Source organism: Callorhinus ursinus, unplaced genomic scaffold (genome assembly GCF_003265705.2).
Source record: "Callorhinus ursinus isolate GAN/ISIS: 27379988/994484 unplaced genomic scaffold, GSC_fseal_2.0 scaffold46, whole genome shotgun sequence".
Lineage (NCBI taxonomy): Eukaryota > Metazoa > Chordata > Mammalia > Carnivora > Otariidae > Callorhinus > Callorhinus ursinus.
Window position 1 is genome coordinate 1,705,692 of NW_027397108.1, and position 21,795 is coordinate 1,727,486.

Below are 21,795 nucleotides of genomic sequence, written 5' to 3' on the forward strand. Positions count from 1 at the left end.
AGGATTTCCAATACTATGTTGAATAAAAGTGGTGAGAGTGGGCATCCTGGTCTTCTTCCTGATCTTAGAGGAAAAGCTTTCAATTTTTTACCATTGAGTATGATGTCAGCTGTGGTCTTTTGTTGAGATATATAACCTCTATACCCACTTTGTTGAGAGTTCTTATCATAAGTAGATGTTGAATTTTATTAAATGCTTTTTCTGTATCTATTGAGATGATCATATGATTTTTGTTCCTTTTGTCATTGTTGTTAATGTGGTCTACCATGTTGATTGATTTGTGGATATTGAAGCATTCTTGCATCCCTGGAATACATCCCACTTAATCACAGTATATGATTGTTTTTGTTGTTGAATTTGGTTTGCTAAAATTTTGTTGAGGATTTTTGCATCTATGTTCATCAAGAATATTGATCTTTAATATTATTTTTTGTGGTGTCTTTATCTGGTTTTTGGCCCCATGGAATGAGTTTCGAAGCATTCCTTCCTCTTCAATTCTTTGGAATAGTTTGAGAAAGATAGGCATTAACTTATCTTTAAATGTTTGGTAGAATTCACCTGTGAAGTTATCTGATCTTGGACTTTTGTTTGTTGGGAGCTTTTAAATTCCTGATTCAATTTCATTACTAGTAATTGGTCTCTTCAGATTTTGTTCCTTCCTGATTCAGTCTTGGAAAATTGTGTTTCTAGGAATTTATCCATTTCTTCTAGGTTGTCCTCTCTGTTGTCATATCATTGTTCTTTGTAGTCTCTTATGATCCTTTGTACCAGTTGTAACTTCTCCTTCATTCCTGATTTTATTTGGGCCTTTTTTTTTTTTTTCTTGATGAATCTGGCTAAAGGTGAATCAGTTTTGTTTATCTTTTCAAAGAAACAGTTCTTAATTTCATTGATTTTTTTTTTTTTAGTCTTTATTTCATTGGGATCTTTATTATTTCCTCCCTTCTACTAACTTTGGGCTTTATTCTTCTTTTTCTAGTTCCTTTAAGTTAGATTGTTTGAGATTTGTTTGTTTGTTTCCTGAGGTACATCTGTATCACTATAAACTTCCCTCTTAGAACTGCTTTTGCTGTGCCTCATAGATTATGAACTGTTGTATTTCCATGGACTGTTGTATTTCCATTTTTATTTGCCTCAGGTATTTTGTGATTTCCTATTTGATTTTTTTATCAACCCATTGGGTGTTTAGTAGCATGCTGTTTAGCCTCCATGTGTTTCTGTTTTATTTTTTCCAGTTTTCTTCTTATAATTGATTTCTGGTTTCATATCATTGTGGTTGGAAAAGATGCTTGGTATGATTTTAATCTTCTTCAATTTATTGAGACATGTTTTGTGGCCTAACATATGATCTGTCCTGGAGAATGTTCCATATGTACTTGAAAAGAATGTGTATTCTGCTGTTTTTGATGGAATGCTCTGTATATATCTATTAAGTCCATCTGGTCAGATGTGTCATTTTAGGCCAAGGCCTTATTGACTTTCTTATCATTGATAAGTGGGATGTTAAAGGCCTGTACTATTATTGTACTACTGTCAATTTCTCCCTTTATTTATGCTAATATTTGCTTTATGTATTTGGGTGCTCCGTGTTGGGTGTATTGATATTTACAAGTATTATTATTGGATTGGTTCCTTTATCATTATGTAATTCCCTTGTTTCTTGTTACAGTTTTAGTTTTAAAGTCTGTTTTGTCTAATATAACTATTGCTACCCCAGTTTTTTTTTCATTTCCATTTGCGTGGAGTATCTTTTTCCATCTTTTCACTTTCAGTTTGTATGCGTCTTTGGATCCAAAGTGAGTTTCTTGTAGGCAGCACATAGATATTGTCCATTCAGCACCCTATGTCTTTTGGTTGGAGCATTGAGTCCATTTACATTGAAAATAATTATTGACAGATTAAGTACTTACTGCCATTTTGTTGATTTTTTGTTTTGGTAGTTCTTCTTTGCTTCTTCTTGTCTTGCTCTCTTCCCTTGTGATTTGGTCACTTTCCTTAGTGTTTTTATTCCTTTCTCTTTATTTTTTGTATGCCTATTGTAAGGTATTTGGTTTGTGGTTACCATGAGGTTCTGCATAGTCTGTTTTAAGTTGATGGTCACTGAAGTTCAAATGCATTCTCAAAGCACTACATTTTTGCACACTCCTCTCTGTTTTATGTTTTTGTTGTCCTATTTCAGATCTCATTATTTTGTATATCATTTGACTATTTATTGTAGTTCTATGTGATTTTACAACTTTTGTCTTTTACCCTTCATACTAGCTGTATAGGTGGTTGATCCACTGCCTTTACTATATACTTACTTTTACCAGTGAGATTTTTTTCTTTCATAATTATTTCTAGTTATGGCCATTTATTTTCAGTTTAAAGATGTGCCTTTAACACTTCTTGTTAGGCTAGTTTGGTGGTGATGAACTCCTGTAACATTTGCTTGTCTGGGACATTCCTTATCTCTTCTTCGCATCTGAGTGATGACCTTCCTTGTAGAATATTATTGGTTTTAAGTTTTTTTCCTTTCAGCACTTGGAATATATTATGGTACTCCCTTCTGGCTCATAAATTTTCGGCTGAACAATCAGCTGATAGTCTTATGGGGGTGCCCTTGTATGTATCTAGTGTTTTTCTCTTGCTGCTTTGAAGATTCTCTATCTTTAACTGTTGATGCTTCGGTTATAATGTGTCTCGTTGTGAGTCTCTTTGAGTCATCTTATTTGGGACTCTCTGTGGTTCCTGGACTTGAGTGTCTGTTTCTTTTGCCAAGTAAAAGGTGTTTGCAGCTATTATTTCTTCAAATAAATTTTGTGTCCCTTTCTCCCTGCCCCTTTTGGAACCCCTATAATGCAAACATTAGCTTGCTTGATGTTATTCCAGATCTCCTTAAACTATACTCCTTTAAAAAAGTTCTTTCTTTTTGCTATTCTGATTGAGCGATATCACTACCTTGTCCTCAAGATCGCTGATCCGTTCTTGTGCATCATCTAATTTACTGTTCATTCCCTCTATGTATTTTTCATGTCAGTTATAGTATTCTTCAGCTCTGATTCGTTCTTTTTTCCATTTTTCCATTTCTCACTGTGTTCATCTCTTCTTCTCTCAAGTTCAGTGAGCATCTTTATGACCATTACTTTGAACTCTTGATTTGGTAGATTGCTCATCTCACATTTCATGTAGCTTTTTTCCCGGAGGTTCTGTCTTGTTCTTTCATTTGGAACATATTCCTCTGTCTCCTCATTTTGCCTAGCTGTCTGTGTTTTTCTATGTATTGGGTTGATCAATTCCATCTCCCAGTCTTGAAGGAGTGGCTTTATGTAGAAGGTGTCCTGTGGGGCCCAGTAGCCCAGTACCCCCCTTTGACATTTGAGCCACGTGTGTCCCCTGTGCATGCTCATGTACCCTCCCATTGTGGTTGGCCCATGACTGATACAGACTCCCTGGTGTATGGGGTTGTCCCCCAGTGTGGCTGTCTGTGAGGCCTGGACTTGACTGAGCAAGGTTGGCTGCCTGGGATGGGGGCTGCGTGATGGGGGAACATCAGTGCCGGCTGAGGCTGCCCACTCCGGGGGAGCGGTGCAGGAGGGCCATTTGGGAGGGGCTCAGGGCTAGCTGAGGTTGCCTGCTGGGTAGGGTGTGGTGGGAGCTGCCAGGGAGTGGTGCCATGTGGGGCAGGCCAGTTGGGCAGGGCAAGTGGTGCTAGCACAGCAGATGGAGATTGTCAGAACTGGGCCCAGCTCGACAGATGGGGAATGAACAAAACGCGGCGCCTACCGGCACTTCTGTCCCTGGTGAACATTCCAACAGGTCCCTCTGGCACATGCCCTAAAATTAGCCAGCGATGCTCCTTCACGTGTAACACAAGTGCTTTTCAAACTGCTGCCTCTGTCCTGGAACCGGGAGTGAGACTGGGGAGATGCCCTTTGAGAGTAGTGTGCCCGCTGGCTCTCCCTCACATAAGCCCTGCAGGTTTGTTTTTTTTTTTTTTTAAAGATTTTATCTATCTATTTGGCAGAGAGATACAGAGAGAGAACAAGTAGGCAGAGAGGCAGGCAGAGGGAGAGGGAGAAGCAGGGAGCCCGACGCGGGGCTCTATCGCAGGACCCTGGGATTATGACCTGAGCCGAAGGCAGCCGCTTAACCAACTGAGCCACCCAGGCGCCCCTGCCCTGCTGGTTTTCAAAGCAGACGGAGTGGGGGCTCGTCTTCCCTGTATAGGTTCCCTGGGCTTGGGAGCCTGATGTGGGGCTCGGATCCCTGGTTCCTTAGGGAGGGCCGCTGCTGTTGGGATATATCCCTCCTGCTGTAGGCTGCCGTGCCAGGGGCATGTGTACTGACCAGACCAGGTCTCTGCCCTCCCTGCCCGTCTTTATATTGATCAACTGTTCTACTGGTCTTCACTTTGTTCTCAGAGACATTTATACTGTATGTAGCTAAGAGTTTTGGTGTGTCTGAAAGAGGAGGTGAGCTCAGGATCTTTCTACTCCGCCATCTTGATCCCACATTGCACATATATATTTTTTTAATTCAAACAGCTTTGTTGAGATGTAATTTATGTGCCATAAAATCTTCCCATTTAAAGTGTCTAGTGGTTTTTAGTATACTTGCAGAGTCTGTGGCCTTCAACCTTGTTCTTAATTCCAGGCTCAAAGCAAAGCAATAGCTCGGTTCCCTGGGAGACCAGGCTGTTGGAAAGGGAAAGGGTCAGATGTTTTTTTTTTAAATTGGTACTTTCATGAGGTCACCTTTGCTCTATGTAGAGGAAATATGACAACATTTGTTAAGCTTTTTATGGTACCAGAGTACGTATTTCTTTTGGGGGAGGGGAATTTAAGTTAATACCATAGATAGCACATGAAGTCAGTGATGTTTCTTATTAGGTTTCTATTTGAAACTTACTATTCATTAAAATTGTCCTGAAGTGCAGTAAAAGTGTTTGCCTATCAAGTAAAAAAAAAAAAAAATCAGTAAATATTTTATAATCCAGTGAAAAGTATACCTGCATGAAAATGATTACAACTGGTCTTACACCTAGACTTACCATTAACTCACTGTGTAATTTTAGGAAGGGCCCTCAAATATTTCTGTCTATATCTGTGAGGGAGAGAGAGTGAAATAACAAAATCCTCTTCCATTTCTTAATTTCTTTTTTTTAAAAAGATTTTATTTATTAGAGAGAGAGATCACGGTCAGGGGGGAGGGGTAGAGGGAGAAGCAGACTCCCCACTGAACAGGGAGCCTGAAGTGGGACTCGATCCCAGGATCCCGGTATCATGACCTGAACCGAAGGCAGACGCTTAACGAACTGAGACACCCAGGTGTCCCATTTCTTAATTTCTATACAATAATTTGCAAATGGGCCACTCTCTGCTTAATGCTATAATTTTGTGACTTTACTATTTTTGAAGGGGAAAAGAAGTCTGCAGTCTGCATGATCCTCACTTGCATATGTGATCTTATCATATCATATGTGAGAATAATACAAGCCGAAAAACACGTTATCAAATATTGACTGGAGTGAATGTAACAGTGAAGAATTAAAAAACAAAAAATCTCAGGACTGTATGACCTTGGACCATTGCCCGATTGCATGGATCGGCATCCCAAATTTTCAAATCCCAGTCCCTTGGGGTCAGGAACAAGATCTGTTTCAGTGTTTGGATCTCACAGTGCAGTTGGTGCTCTGTAAATGCTGGTCGAAAGAACGAATGTATTTTGGATAGCAAGAATGCAGAAAAAAAAATGTTAGTGTAGGCAGAGCTCATGAAAGGCTGATTGTGACTGTGTGTGTCAGAGAGACTTTTAGCATGAAAGCAAATGCTAACCTCTAAGAGAATGTGAAACGTTTGCCCCCTCCACAGACCTATCTGCAAGTAATAAAAGCCCTAGACAATGTGGGCATCTTAACAAAGGGGAAAAATTGCTGAGTACAATAACAATTAGGCCTTCATTGGTTTAGGACCATGCAGATACATAAATAGACATGTTCATTTTAAGTATCTGGGGCCAATATATATATATTTTTTAAAAAACCCTGTAAATTAATGAAATGAGCCACCGAATGAGAAAAATCAGAGTTCCAGAACAGCACAATTGTAGGGAACATGAAAATACCTTGTTTATACTTTAGTGTGGCCAAAAGCATCATTGTAGCTGCTCTTCCCTATCTTTTCAAAGCCTTTGTTTCTTTTTCTTCTGTTGTACAAAAGCTTGAAGTTACAATTTTCATTCTCTCCAGTCAACCAATGCATTTCTGGCGATTTGTAAGCAAGTGACAGTTGGCCCGATTCATAAAAGTGATTAATTCACCTCCTGGCACCCAGTGTCCCGGCAGGAAATCGGAAGGAAGCCTTTATTCTGCCTTGACTCTGGATCTCAGGAGCACAACTGTTTTTTTGTTTTGTTTTGGTTTTTTTCCATGTACTGTGGGTTTCTCAATGTACACACAAGGCCCTGGAGTAATTTGCCAAAAGACACTTTCCGATGGGGATTTCATTGGCTTCTCTATTGAAGGCCCTTTCTTTAAAAAAAAAAAAATAAATAAATAAATAAAAAAAAAAACACCACTGTATACTAATTCTTGCATGTGGGTGCTTGACTGAGAGAAATGGCCAATTTCCCTCAAGCATTTCCATTGCCTGCCCACCAAACCCTGCTGTCGGCTACTGGCATGGTTGGGAGTAAGAAACCGAGACAGAGATGGCCCAGGGCATTGGTCCTTGCCTGTGAGTCGTCTTCTTGACGCATTATTGCGACAGCCCCAAGAGTGTCCCAGGTGCATTCCATACGGAGGATGAGAACAGGCAAACCCCCCATTATTACTGGCTGAGTTTGGTTCAGACCCCAGCAGAGCTGTACCAGAGGGCCTGGTGCCAAGGGAACTCCTTCCCCTACACAAGGAAGACAAGACTCGAGGTACTTGATTTGCCCTAGACCAGTGGTCCCAAAACTAGCTTTTCCTCTGAGAAACTTGAATGCCTTTTAAACTCTAAGTTCCCAAGCCCTACTCCCAGAATTAATTAATTACATTTCTGGAGTGGGGCCTAGGAATGTATAAAAATATCCTTAAGTGATTGTTCATGCAGCTAATTATTTAGAAACTGTTGTCCCAAGACTTACTCTAGACCCAACCTGGCTTTCAAAAGCGATGGGGAAGGGTAGAGAGAACCTTCTTTCCAAGGAAGGGGAGATACTGAGCCCCACGATAGATGGAATGAGTCTGCAGGAACAGAGGAGGAGCACGCAGAGGAACAGAAGAGCTGGCTTGGCCTTCTGACAAGAGGGGGCTGCCTGGTCCTTCCTGTGCTCCAGCCACATAAAAGGAGAGACAGGAGGGGAGTCAGAGGGAGAGACATGTCTGGGCCTTGTCTCCAGCACGAACAGCCTCTGGTCCTGGTTAACCTTCAAAGACCATCGCTCAAGGGCTCTGACGGTTAACTTTATACAGTGCCCCTCTGTACTGAGCACTTGGTTTAGAAAGTCCATGAGCGGTAAGATGGAGGGGTAAGGAGCACCAAATGCTCATCTGGTGTTTTCTGACATGTGGTAAGGGCATTGCGGTGCAATGCAAGGTAGTATCAGGTGATGTCCTAACTTGTATGGGGCAGAGACAACCTGAAAGGGGAGGCCAAGGCGATGCAAGGAAGAAGGCAAGAGGGGTGGAAAGAAACAGGGGGCTTGGGGAGACATGGCCTCTAGGGTTTCCTTTTCCTAGACATTAGTGCCTCTTTCTCATCCCAGTTAGGATGCAAGGAACAATTTTCAACCTCTTTATCCCTTAAAACAACTAACAATTATATAAATCACTTCTTGTTACTAAATGACCTGATTGTGAACTCAACTCTGCCCCTCACTAAACATATTTTAGGTAAACAACCATACCTGGGACGTATGGCTTCATAACGTTCGACCAGGATGGTGGCTGTGTGCAGGGGTAAGGCAATTAGCCATTACTTGGCAGAAACAAATAACTGAACACATTCAGAAAAACATATTCTGGATATTGCTCCTGATGGTTTCTCAGTACACGGCGATTTGAACCAAAGTCACTTATACCATGATTCTCAGTGTCTATCCAGAAAAGTACAATTAAATAGACACAATTTTCCTTTTCTATGCACAAATGTAACTTAGCACTAAGGATAAAAATCTTACGAGAAAATTCCATCTTGATCTTAAGCTTAGTCATGCAAAACTGAATATTCCTGAGGAGCTCTGAACAGCAACCCTCTTCTCGCTGGGGAATTTTTTTCCAGCTAGGAATTCTGTAAACCAATTATAGTGACTATTTTCAACTAAAATGAACAATTTAAATATTTATATTATTTATGGAGCTCACTTTTACGGCTACCTTGGATGAAAAATGTGATCTCTCAGAATCCCAGAGTCCTCACCTGCAAAGGGAAAAAAATAGTATCTTTCTGGGGCGCCTGGGTGGCTCACTCGGTTAAGCGTCTGCCTTCGGCTCAGGTCATGATCTCAGGGTCATGGGATCCAGTTCCGCATCGGGCTCCCTGCTCAGCGGAGAGCCTGCTTCTCCCTCTCCCTGCTGCTCTGCCTACTTGCGCTCTCTCTCTCTCTCTCTCTCTCTCTCTCTGTCAAATAAATAAAATCTTAAAAAAAAAATAGTATCTTTCTAACTAGAGTCTTGAGAGGATTAAAAGAAGTAACATACATGAAGAACTTGGCACCGTCTCTGGCACCCATTAAACACCAAACACTAAATATATGATGGCTGTCATTAACATTTTATCACCAAAAGGCACACGGATACCTTCTCTTCTGCTATTTTTTGTGCCATCTATTCTATTTTTCATTCTTAACCAGTTTTTTTTTGCCAAATAGCAATTCATATAAAAATCCTCTTAAATATATTTTAAAGACCTGCTTGCATAAATGATCCACATATATACACATGCGCGCACACACACATATAGGACATATTCATGTACATATATATAAGCACATGTGGAGGGGAAAATATTATATATTCAAGTCAACTGGACTGACTTTGCCCAGATTGTTTTTATTCTCTACTGGTCTGAGGATTCCAAATTTTGAAAACCTGAAACAATTGCTTTTTAACTTGTTTTTTCTTCCTTTTCTCCCTCCCCTCTTCCTTTTTGCAAAAGGATGTCACCAGAATGCCATTCAAATGGAAAAAATAAAGGAGAAAGCCAGCGACGCTTATGATAGGTTTATCTAACTTGGGTGATTTCCATAAATGTTGACAAAGCGTTAGAGCAGGAAAAAATAACTCTGTATCTCTGTAAGATGCTAAATATGTCCTCCATCTCACCCCGACTTTTGGTGGTTTCTAATTTTCTCAGACACAAGCCAGAAAAATCAATTAATGAGTATTTTATCTTCCCAACTTTTCATTGAGAAAGTACTGAGATTCCTAATCAACATTTATACAGTTAAATGATCTTGGAAGTAACTGACCTCTACCTTATTCAAGAACTTAACAAATTTCAAAGATAAAGAAACAGAACACTTTATTATAAAACTTATAAAATAATTAAATATTACACATATATTTTGACTTTTCTCTATAACCCATTGTTTTATTCAACATTTTTCCTCAGAATTAATATCACTTACAGAAGCAAGTGAGAACACATAATAGGCTATTAATAAATTAATTTTTCCATAAAATAATAAAATGATCATTATATAAAGAAACAAATAACTTGCAATTTTTCAGAGGGCAAAGGGGTGGGTGATGTGGAGCTGTGTTTCTGATGACAAAATGGCCACTACTCTAGGCCAAGCCAAGTGGATTGAGAGACTATTCTAATCATTATTTCTCTGAGATTCAAGAATGCATGATTTTAATTAGAATGGGAACAAAGGATGCTCTAAATTTAACAAACCACTGTCTAGTTGGTTGTGCTGAGCTGGCAAATCCCTGTTTGAATTGAGACTTTATAAAGCAGTAAAATTGGGTTACATTCATCAAAGAAATTGAGGAATAGAGTAGAATTACATAAATATGCCCTTTTTAACCACATCTCAAAAAATTACAGAAGGACTCAGTCTTGTAAGTTACTTTGGTTTTGGCAAAATAGTGTGGTATTTTCCAATTGAGAACAATTTTAAGCTCATTAGTGCCTATCAACAGCTGGCTTCTGATGACTGAAAATATCATCTGAAAGATTATAAAATATTCTTATTCATCAAAGGATCTTGGCTTATTATGATATATTAATATTAGCAAGATGGGTTTTTCTATTGCCACTGTTTCTTTCTTGTTAACTAAATCTTAGGGAAAATTTAAACATGACAGTTGGTAGGGAAAAAACCACAAGTGGTCTTTAATTTTCCAAGCAGTTCTGACAGTATGTAGGGAGCCTTATAAATGACGGTCTACTCTCTTTTAAAACACTGCTATTTTGCTATTTAGCTCCTCCTAGATTTTTTACCAGAAATGAACATCTCACCAATTCTGACTCCCAAAGAGCAGACTAGAGGCTCCCGTGGACTTGTTCAGTTAGCACCAAAAGTTACAAGGTTGATGTACTGTGTAGGACATCAACATTTGCCTTTTATGTGAGTTTGTGGGCTTTTATTTTGAGTCTGAGTTTCAATTAAATGCAGATCTCAAATAGTCCATGTTGCCCTGTTTTCAGAATATTCCTCGGAATACTTTTCAAGTTGTGAATTTTAGTCTTGGAGACTCTCTAGAAGCAGAATATACTCTAAACAAAATAATGAAAACAACACACGCACACTAGATAAACATAACATGAAGCTTGCTAGTCCAGCAGCAAGCACAGTTATGAGCACCATTTGGCTTCCTGGGTAACTGCTACTCTGGGCTGTCCACAGTGTCAGGCACACTGGGAGCTCCACGTAACAGACAGGCAATGGGTTCCATCCATATTTGATGGCTCCAAGGCTCCGTCTTTGACCCGAAGTCTTCAAGGACCTTTTTGACACAGATGTCTTTGCCATGGAACCCTTGAAGTTCAAAGGGGGAGTCTCTCAACATTGACCAGATTCTCACTTTGTCAAAATGAAAATGTGACGTCTGTCAGTGTGATTCATCACTTCTTTCGTTGTAACAGTGCAAATCAAAGTTATTTTGTCTTTTCTTTTGGAAGTCCATTTTGTGCTCGCTTCCCATTTTCAAGTGCTTCGGAGTACCATGTGCTTTGGGGAAGTGGATAAGGGAGCCTGTCTGTCCTCGAGAGCCAGCTCCACAGATTCTGCTGCAGTGCATGGCTGGTCTGCAGGGTTTAGCTTTCAATGTGAATCATCGCTGGTCTCTCCAGAGGCAAGAGGGAACAGCCTGGCCCTCGGGTGTTGGGGAGGGTGTCTAGATCAGCTCTTCCTCGTGCATGACTTGCAGCACTGTTGACCATAAAATTTGTGGTTGCAGACACCATGTTGAGGAACTAGGTGACACCAGCTGAAGAAATCTACACAGGATGGATCCTCTGCAGTGAGAGAAAAAATATTTCACCCCTTAGGAGGAAGCTTAGCCTTTTTCTTAAGGTGAGAGCCTCCGGGTCAAAGACCTTGAATGCACCTGCCTTGTGCCTCTGAGTTGTTCTGCTCCTTACACACTAGGACTTTGTTGGGAGGGTTGGGGATGCAGGATTAAGACATCAAAAGGGATTAAGATCCTTAGCTAAATGTTAAAGGGAGGGGGGAAAGTGGATGTTAAAAGAAAATGTCAGATCCAGCCAGAGATTCATGTCTGATCCTCCCGATAGCCTGGGAGCCACCATCTTCCTCCCCTAGCATAGCATGCGAGGAGTCCCGTGGGGAATCTTGATAAACCACTGCTTCTGATTCAGAGGGTCTGGAGTGAGAGCTAAGGTGCTGTTGCTGCTGCTTGGTCCACGGAACCTTACTTTGGGGAACAGGAGACCCAAGATATCGGGAGTCAGCACCCCTGCATTTGATGCCCAGCTGCAATACTCCAGGTCGATTTAAATAAATCTCCTAGCCAATTTGCAACTGAGTGAATTTAAGTCAACACCAGTCCTGACTTCTTTTGTTGACAGATGGGATTATGGACCGGAAGCAGAACATTGTACATCAGGGATTCTCACCCAGAAGGGCCTCACTAGACAGAGAAGGCATGTGAAATTGTATGTAAGATTTTCTTTATAAAAACCTCAGTGCACATTTTAGGAGTCAGGGCCTTAGCCATTTTACTGGAATCTCAAGGAATTTTGACTTCAAAAGTAATTTATGGTCTACCCTCCACATGAATAAGTCTTCTCATTCATGGTGGGAAGTGTTTTCCCCTTCCTCTATGCAAGGCTCAAAAGTCACTTTACCTTCACTTTGCCCAACGCCCCCTATGGCCCACAGGCACCCCACCCACCCCCTTCCAAAATTATCCTTAAGTAGCTCTGCTCTGTGCCCTTGGACATGGCATGCCAGGCTCTCAGCTCTCCTATCGATTTGAATCCTGCCTCTTTGTGATTCAGAATTGCCTGCAGTTCCTTCCCCTGCCTTGGTTCTTCCGCCTAAAATACAGCGCCCCACCCATCTCATAGTACCCCCACTGATCCTTTGAACAGATAAGCCAGTTCATGTCATGTCTCAGCCCCAAACTCTCCCTTTGGCCCCTCCATCCACCCAGAGTGAAAGGGTTAGTCCTTACAGAGGCCGACAAGGCCCTAGGATCTGGTTCCCCCACTTCTGTTTGACCTCATCTTCCTCCTCTCATCCCCTCCCCCACATGGGACCCCTGGCAGATGCCCTACCATGCCAGGCATACTGTAGCTTCCCCCAGACATCCAGATCCCTTCTTTTAAGTCTCTGCTCGAAGGTCACTGAGAGTAGGGCCTTCCCACACTCCCCCATACAAGCAGTGTGCTCTGTGGCCTCCCAGAAAACACTCCCTGCTCCCTACTCTCCACCTTGCTTTATTCTTCTACCTTGGGTCTATCAGCACTCATCCTATTCTGTGCTGCCTACTGTCTGGCTCCTCTCTAGAATGGAAAATCCTTGAGAGCAGAGGTTTCGCCTACTGTTTTCAGGCTTAATGCCTGTCACAAAGTAGCTGCTCAAGAAATATTTGTTGAAAAAATAAGTTTCCCTGGAACCCTCATGGCTGAAACAACCAATATGAAACCTACAACGTCTCAACTTGGGTAGAAAGGTGAACTAAGATCATTCTTTTTTCTTTTCAATAACTCCTGGATATAGTCTAGAGAACTTTCTAACAGGTTGGTAAAGGTATGAGAGAGAAAAGAAAAATCAGTAAGGATGATCAGCTTTTTGCCCCGAGCATCTAGAAGAAGGTGTACTGATGTGGCCCATCATGGGGGTAGGGGTGGGGCCCCAGGAGAAGATACAAGTCAGACGTGAGATGAACACCCGTCTAAACTGTTTGCCTATGTATCTATATATCTATATTTTCATCTTCAATTATTTTTTATACTTGTACAGTGTCTTCTATCCCAGCCAATTAGCACGTAGCCTAATCAATCAGATTGTACGTCTGAATCAGTTTCTATTTAAATTGCAGGGATTATCCTATTGATGCAGTGGAAATACTGCATCAGGATAAAAACAGATCACTAAAGCCATGGTCCGAACTGGGCTGCTCTATCAACACTTACTCCTTTTGCGTTAAGAATGGGATTTCAGCTGGCTTCTGCAGCTTCTGCTATGAGCAAACTTTAAGTCAGGAAGGAGAAGGGAGGTGTATCACTGTGCCATCAAGATGAGCACTGTGTTTGGGTATGGTTATTCTAATGATTACTAATGGCTGGTGATTTGAGCGTCTGTCGTCAGTCGTGTATTTTAGGTGCGCGATTGAGGGTGACCTTGGTGTCCTCTTTGTTTGCCTCACATCCTGCGTGCAAACACATGACAAATATTATACACGAGCTCAACTTTCAGAATATACCAGCACCCAGCCTCTCCCACTATGGCCGCTGCTCTGAAGGGAACCTCCTCCCAACCAAGAAGGGACAAATCCTCCTGCCGCTCTGGGCCCCTACACTCTTCTCTGTGTAACTGCCGGGGATCTTCCCACAAGTCCAATCCCACTGCCCCTCTGCTCCAAGCTCTCCATCAGCTTCCAGATTCCAGCACTCAGAGTTAAATCTTACGTCCTTACAAAGACTGAAAACGGCTCCAGGACCAGCTGCAGCTAATCACCTAACCCCTGTCCCCTTTAGACATCTGACTCCAGGGGTCTTGCTGTTCCTTGATCAGATTCACACATTCCCACCTCAGGGTCTTTGCATGTGCTGTTGCCCCTGCCAGGAACACTCTCCTTCGAGATACATACACACAGCTCACCTTCCTTTAGGTCATCTTTAGGTCCCTGTTGAAATATCACATCACCCTTGCCTGACTAGTCTACCTGAACCAGTTTTCCCACCCCTGTCTTCATCCCTCATTCTCATTCTCTATACCCTGCTTTGGTTTTATTTTCTACTTTATTATCTGACATTGTATGTTTATTGATTGGCTTCTTTGTTTCCAGATATAAAGTGGAAACTTTGTGCATTTTGTTCACTATTCTATCTACAATCAGACACCAGAACAGTTCCTAGTTCACGGTAAGTACTAAATGTGGAAAAACTGAAGCATCTTACTTAGCTCTCAATGACCTTTTCAGGTAAGCATTATTTCTCCATTTTATAAATAGTTTAAAAGCGTGCCCATGGCCGCAAACCAGTAAATGGTAGCGTGTGGACTCAAATCCTTTTGGTGACGTCAGAGCGCTTGCTCCTCCCGCTGTACAATACTGCCCATCCCGCCCCCTCTCCATGTGAGGATGTGAGATTCCATGAGGAGTAAACTTAACTCACACTGGGTGCTGCTTATCCCCCACTGAATCCCACTAGGCTGCAACCCAGGCTTCTTTGCGACTATGTCAACAACCAGTCACAATACAGTGATGAGCGATGTCACTGCCCGAGGCCTCCCTCTATTCTGAAGAAGGTTTACACATAAAATATGCACAATGCCGGCTCATAGGATGTTCTCCCAAAGTGGAGATCCGATGAAGACCCAGGTAAAGCATCCCACAGTGATGATGGCATCAAGTGAGGGCCCTAGACTGGTTTCCAGCATGGGTGGGGGTCTGAGGGATGGCACACCCACGTGGCTGTCCTGCAGGACAGGATGATGCCAATCTGGGCAGAACTGTCTTCTTTGAGCTCTTGGACAGGAAGATGGTGCCTCAAAAGCCTGGCCATGGGCCAATCACGGGAGTCTCAGAACATTCCAAGAGCTCCTCCCTAAGGCACCAGGGGTTTGCTTATTGCCCACTAATGCTTGTAGAAACCCCAGTCTTAGAAAACACACTCCAATTCCACCTGTGGTCACCCTGCCAATGATCTAAGAAGGGAGACTAAGCCAGCAGTAATTTGGGCAGGCCACTCCCCCTGCATTTGGGATGGGAACGGAAGAAGCGGGAGGAGGCCTCCAACTTGTAAAAACCATAGACCCCATTTTGGCCAAGAAGAAATACGCAGGCTTGTCTTTCATATCTGCCTTACTTTACTCCTCTTCATAAACGAGACCTTACTCAAGAGGCATGGAAAGACATCCTTCTTCTAATAACCCTTTCTCATACCACCGTCTTTCACTGGCCCCCTCCCTGCAACCCATGGAGAACTGACCTCCATTATAACCCTGGTAACACTCCACCACTCATATCTGTTGTCGTATCTTCCTCCTCCTCTGGGACACTGACTCCTTGTAGCTTAAGAAAAGGATATTGCCTTGTTCTTTTATCTCTAGAAGAATGCTAGGGATATACAGCAGGTGCTTAGTGACCTGGCTTTGAAGGAAGTAAAGAACCTCAAGGTACTTCACACACAGTCTTCCACTTAACACGTATTGAGCATCTACGGTGTGCCAGGCGGGGTGCTGGATGAACAAAATAGTAACACCAAGGGGCCTCCCCTCCCCATTTTGGATCTAACATGTGTCTTGGCTCTCCCCACCTAGCGCTCCTACCCAGGAGATACAGCTGAGCAATTTTCATGGTCGGCCATTGTCCTTAAGCCTGTCTCAAAGTACCTAGGGGGACTGTACTTCTGATTCTTGGCATGTGTGGGTTTGTCTGGGGCCATCTGACTGAAGGGGGGAAGGAGAAGTCACCAAGGGGGAAGAAAGGAGGAGACAGTTTGCAGGTACATGACCACTTGCTCAAAATGTGTATTTCTTCCCCCATAAGCTTTCTGCCAAAAAAGGCTGCAGGTTTGGAGAATTCCAGCTTTGCCTTGTAAGTGATGTGGCTCTGAGCAGCGGCTGTATTACTAGTTCTCTTATCTCGTGCAAGCCTCAGATAAGGAAGGAGAGAGGGAAGAGGAGGGAAAACCCCTGCCCAGAACCTGGAGCTACGGCTCTAAGATGCAGATAAACAAGGGCAACAATTTAGACACGTGAAGTGCTAGGGACAAGGAGCGCCAGTGAGTCAAAGTCCTGAATCTGATTCAGCACAGATTGGAAAGCACAGGGTAAGAAACCAAACAGTCTTGGAAAAGCCGTGCTTGGATGAAAAGAAAATGCAGCAGGTACATGGTGGAACGTAATTCTTTAGCACAAGGAAATCTGATTAGGGGGAGCAGACTTTTCCTGGGGTGTTGGTCAAATTACTTTGAAGTAAGTTGGGCTAGTGAAACACAGTGTAGTTCACTCAGATAATTCGATTTCCCATTTTCCCATCAGCACATGCTACACTTTGTTAGAATGGCCTGTAACTCAGGAAACACATAAGGTTGCGGTCCTGGGACGATGTACATTCACGGACTGACTGCAACTTACCTGCCTCCCCAATTAAAATGTGAGTTCCGGGACAATTCCCCTTCATGCCTGCATTCCCACTGATGAGTGTAATCTCTGGCACATGGTGGTTACTTTTTCATTATCTTATTTAACTAAAACAATGTTAAAAAATGGACTTGCAAAATGACTATTTCCCCCTTTCAAATAAGAATTAATGGCTAACAAGCCTTACCATAGAATAAAATGTTCCCTGCATAGGTGTGCAAACAAGAAGATCATTTTGAGCAGAAACCACCCCTGATTTGTGCCTTGTGCACCTGTGCAGAGCACGGTTCACACAGTGGTGTGAATGGCACCCCCTGGAGTTGTTGCAAGGAATCAACTGTACAACCAAACAGGATTTTGAAAAATTCAAAAACAGGTTTTTGAAAAATTCTCTGAAGACTAGTAAAACTGGTGTGGGGGGCACATTACCTCTCTTTTCAGGAGCAGGACAGAAGTTTGTATTACAGGCTCGCAGCACTGGAGGTTTCTGATGGAGCAGACAGCCTGAGGAAGGCCGGCCCTGCTGAACACAGTGGACTGAGCGGGTCTGGACACCCCCTCCGCAGGTCACCGTGCACTGCAGAAAAGGGAAAGAGCTAAGAGTCAGCAACACTCAACTGGAGGTTGTCCTTTTGGAGGTCAGTGATGTCATACAGAAGGGATCTCCAGGCTTCATGCCATGACCCGGGTGCCCTGTTGATGAAGCAGGGATTGGCCAGAGCCCGGCATGTGTGCTCACGTCCACAGTCTAATACACAACAGCCATGTGATCTGATTAGAAGGGGGTCTTAGGTGAATGCTATCTATCTCGCCCCAGAGAGAGTGTCTCCATTTCAGTGAACTCATAAAGAAGAGAGCTTCCAGAAATACAGAAGCTGCCATAAGGACGCCAAACAAATCATCACAGTATTTAAAGAATTCCAGATAATCTCTGCAGATGCAGTTGTGGGGGGCGGGGGATGCTTCAGAATTAGGGCAGGGAAGAAATAATACTTCCGAGACAGCTTTGGAATCCCACCCTCGGTGCCTGGCCAAATTCTGAGTTAAATTCTGAGTTGGCACAGTGGGTGTGGTGCTTCCTAGAAGTCAATGATTTCGCTGTTCAATCAAAAAAAAAAAAAATAGATGACTAACAAGGACTATCAACTGTATTTTTTCCAGACACATAAAGATATTTCATAACAAAAGAATAAATGAAATATCAGGAAAAAAAGCCCTTTACATTGATTTTTTGTTTTGCTTTTAAAAATTCACCACATAATTCTTATTTTTCTTATTGCAGATAGGTGAAGTGTTCATCTTAGACAAGCATCATTATATGGACTGGTATTTGGGAGGAAAAAATATGCGGGGATGGAAAACACATGAGTTTTGGATTTAATGCCAAGAACTACAGGTATTAGGGCTGTAGGACTGTTATCATCTAAACCAGGAATTGGCAAACTTTTTCTGTAAAGGGCAAGATAGTAAATATTTTCACGTTTGTGGGCCATGTATGTTTATTGCAACCACTCAAGTCTGCCTTTTGAAGCACAGAAGCAGCCCTGGACATATGTAGACCAAAGAGCATGGCTCTGTTTTAATAAAACTTTATTTACAAAAAAATAGGCGGGACTTGGGGGGCGCAAATTTGGCCTGCTGGCAATTGTTTGCTGATACCTGATCTAAATAGTCTTAAAATGAAGCAATTTCCAAAACTCTTAAAAAAAGACTGATAAAATTTGAAAAAGAAGTCCATAGTGATGTAAATAGCATGTAGCCAATTAGAGATACACAATCACACTAGTTTCCTTTGCTTTTCCTCATGGTTTAGTTCTCAGATCCTCCCCAATACACACAGGCACACGCATGATATATATACATGTGTATGTCGGTGTACTTACAAATACATAGTAGGCACGCATCGGTGTATACAGACACATAAATACACACGTTCTACATTGTGTGTATGTACGTGTACTGACGTGGACACAAATCTACAGAGCTACATTTGTGCTTGCACATGCCCCCACCCAGCCCCTGTGTTTAATGATGGGGTGGGCAGTGAGTTCTGACATCTGCTGGTTGGAAAGGACCACAACACAACTTCTCTCTCAGACTTTGCTTCACACACCAACCCAGCCAAATCAGAACCGAACCAGTGAAACCAAAATTTTGCCCAAGTCTTCTGAGAAAAAGGGTGCCGCAAACACCTAGTGGGTTTAAGAGCTGGTGGTGGGGGGGTCCTTACCTGAAGTGACCAACTCTGAGCTTTCCCTGCTTCCTCTACGAAATAGGGACAAAAGTACCCACGAACAAGGCAGTTTCAACAAATGCATTATTACATCATTCAGCAACATGACATAAAAACCACAGGAGTCAAGACTATGAGCAATGTTGGTAAAATACAAGACTCTCGTGGGGATTTTGAGAGCAGAAGCAAGAGTGAATATTTGGTACCATGTGACCAGCCTGGTCTAAGTGCTTTATATTATCTTAGGTGCTCATGAAAAAAAAAATCAGCTCTTTGAGACCTTATCATCCTGATTTTCTAGCTGTAAAAGCTGAAGCTCACAGATGACGGAAGCGGCCCAGGACCACACAGGTGGTGGAGCTGGCCAAAGATCGCAAGTCGTTGGGCCTTCCGGACCTGAGCTTCCGGTCTTTCCATTTGGACGGGTCCCCCACAGCAGGCGCTGGTGGGCTGCCCCCGTCCTGAGAATCTCACAGAAATCTGAGGGTGCTCACCTGTTGCCATGGTGATGGATACCATCCCGCTGCCACGCTGAAGCCCGGACGGGCGGGACAAGCCCCTCGCTGGCAGGTTTCTTCCAACTCCAGGTTTGGTTTCTTAATATTGCGGCACCTTCGCTCCGGGAAAGTGATGAGCTTTCCCTGGAAGGGTTTCTCGCTGCATTTCATCTCCCTCTTCCTCACACCCAAACCGCAGGTCATTGAACACTAGGAGCCAAGAAGGGGGGCGTTAGGCGTGCAGAGCTCCACAGTCAAGTCTGCTGAGCAGATGCACCATCCAAGTGAAATTCTCGGAATGGGATCATTGCAGGTGAACCACAGGTACTCAAGAATCCTAAAGACAAGGCAACCATGTCCCTCATGCTACTGCGAAGAAACCAAAGGCTGGAGAATTTGATTAACTGTCCCAGCATCTCAGAGCTTGTCAGCACCATGAAATGAGGCAAAATGAGGCGCTGTCCAGCAGTGAGGCTCTGCTGGGGTAAGCAGCTAGCTCAAGGTCACACCCCGAGTGAATAATGGAGGTAAATCTGATTCACCTGTGCATTTAGCCATTAGGCTATAACATCTCAAAGAAAATGGTTGGGAAGAGAGGTGGATGCATTGCTATGTGGGTTACTTATCATTTAGATGGAATAAAAGGACACGGATGGCCAGACCCAGGGGCTGCTGGGCTAGAAGCCCTGCCTCCCCTGCACCGTACCGTCCCCACTATTGACCTGTTTCTGCGTGCCGGCCTCTGTCTTCCTCCCAGCACTACAATCTCCTCCAGAGCAGAGAACCCTTCCCATCAGTGACTGGGACAGACTTCAGGCTGGGCTCCTTTTCTCACATTTCCTCTGGCTGTGCATGCACCCGAGTTTCCCAAGCCAGAAATCCAGGAGACATCTTTACGGGTCCCTCTCCCCTCCACCCACATATGCCCAAAGGTGACAATGGCCCCCTTAGGAACTCAAGAAGATTCTGCTTCTTTCCACCCCTGGAACACTCCTCTTTTGTTCCAATCACAGCATCTCCCAGTGGGCAAGCCCTGCCTGTCTGGGGGGCTGCCTGCTTTACGGTGGATTGTTCTAGGTGCTAAGTGGCCCCAACACAGGGGCCCTGATGAAGTTTTTGGTTTCTACCACCCCGTCACCCCACTGTATTGGTTGTGTTCACCTTCTTTCCCCTCGCCCTCCTTCCGTCTGAAACAACCTTCCCCCAACCCCACCCTTGCCCAATTCTTGCCCATCCTTCAGACTCACACTCCCTGGAAAGTCTCTCCTGACAAAGACTCCCCCTGGTGGTAGGGCTGGGGGACCCTGAGCTCTACTCATGGCATTACAGACCCCCCACTGCAACACTCTGCACCCCCTACCCGTGCTGCCATGCGCACGCACGGGGTGGAGTTGTGCACCTTCACATCCAGGCACGGGCCCGCTCAGTGCGATGGGTGCTTCGTCAAGGTTTGATGAAGAGTTCGGAGGGAAGGAAAGATAATTAGTAGGCGCCTGCTCTGTGTGTGGAACAAGGAGGAGGTGTGAGCCTCTGGGGGCTGGTGGGTGACCTGAGCATTCAAACACACAAGCCAGCAGTACAAACTTGCAACTCCTACCTCACTCCAGGAAGACACAACCCACTGCAGCCGGGTGTTTTTGGGGCATCGTCCTAGCACACAGCCCTCCTGGGACTCTGGCCTCGGGATGCTGGAGCACAGGGTCTCTGGGACATTCTCTGCCGTGGGGGAGCTTTTGCACAGGACTTCACGCTTCCTCACCCCTCGCCCACAGCTCTTGGAACACTGGAAATGGAGGGGGGGAGAAAGTCATGTGCATGCTAGTTTCAAATGATTTTCTTCAGGTGAATGCTGAAAACTTATTAATGAGGTAGTCAACAAACTATATTTAAGCTTTAAAACCAAATGCCCAGTAAAATCCCTTACACTCAGTAGGAGAAATCTTTCCTCTCTCTAGAGGCCTTAAATGCAGGTTAGCATTTCACCTTCAACATCTCAATGCCCAAGGGCTGCTGGTTGCCCAGGTCCGAAGATGAGGTTCTCTCTCCACAGCACCCATGATTACTGGGAGAATGGTACAGGGCCTGCTTTTTGGGTGTAACGGTGGCTTGCTCTCTGACACGAGCCTGAATTGGTCTGGGCACTTGGCTAAGGAGGATTATTGTGCATCTGACAGGAAGTATAATAGAAATAGATGCACACATAAAATAGCAAGAGACCGTGACATTGATAAAAATGGGTGCAGGGTGTCCAATTCTTGTTCCTACCCATCTGCTGCCTGGGGGGTGGGCTCTGTGCTAACTATAGGGGAAGAA

At 43.6% G+C, this 21,795-nt stretch overlaps 1 protein-coding gene across 1 annotated transcript in view; it reads right to left on the bottom strand.

The window, feature by feature from the left end:
• Positions 1-9,539: 9,539 nt before the first annotated feature.
• The window catches only part of ADAMTS18 (ADAM metallopeptidase with thrombospondin type 1 motif 18), a 144,832-nt gene continuing 132,576 nt past the window's right edge, over positions 9,540-21,795 (bottom strand). Inside the window, exons 20-23 of the mRNA XM_073882296.1 lie at positions 21,080-21,265; positions 19,480-19,692; positions 17,182-17,329; positions 9,540-11,432 (exon numbers count right to left, since the gene is read on the bottom strand). Coding sequence (XP_073738397.1) covers positions 11,317-11,432; positions 17,182-17,329; positions 19,480-19,692; positions 21,080-21,265 — 663 coding nt within the window. The 3' untranslated portion in view covers positions 9,540-11,316. The remainder of the gene's footprint in view (positions 11,433-17,181; positions 17,330-19,479; positions 19,693-21,079; positions 21,266-21,795) is intronic.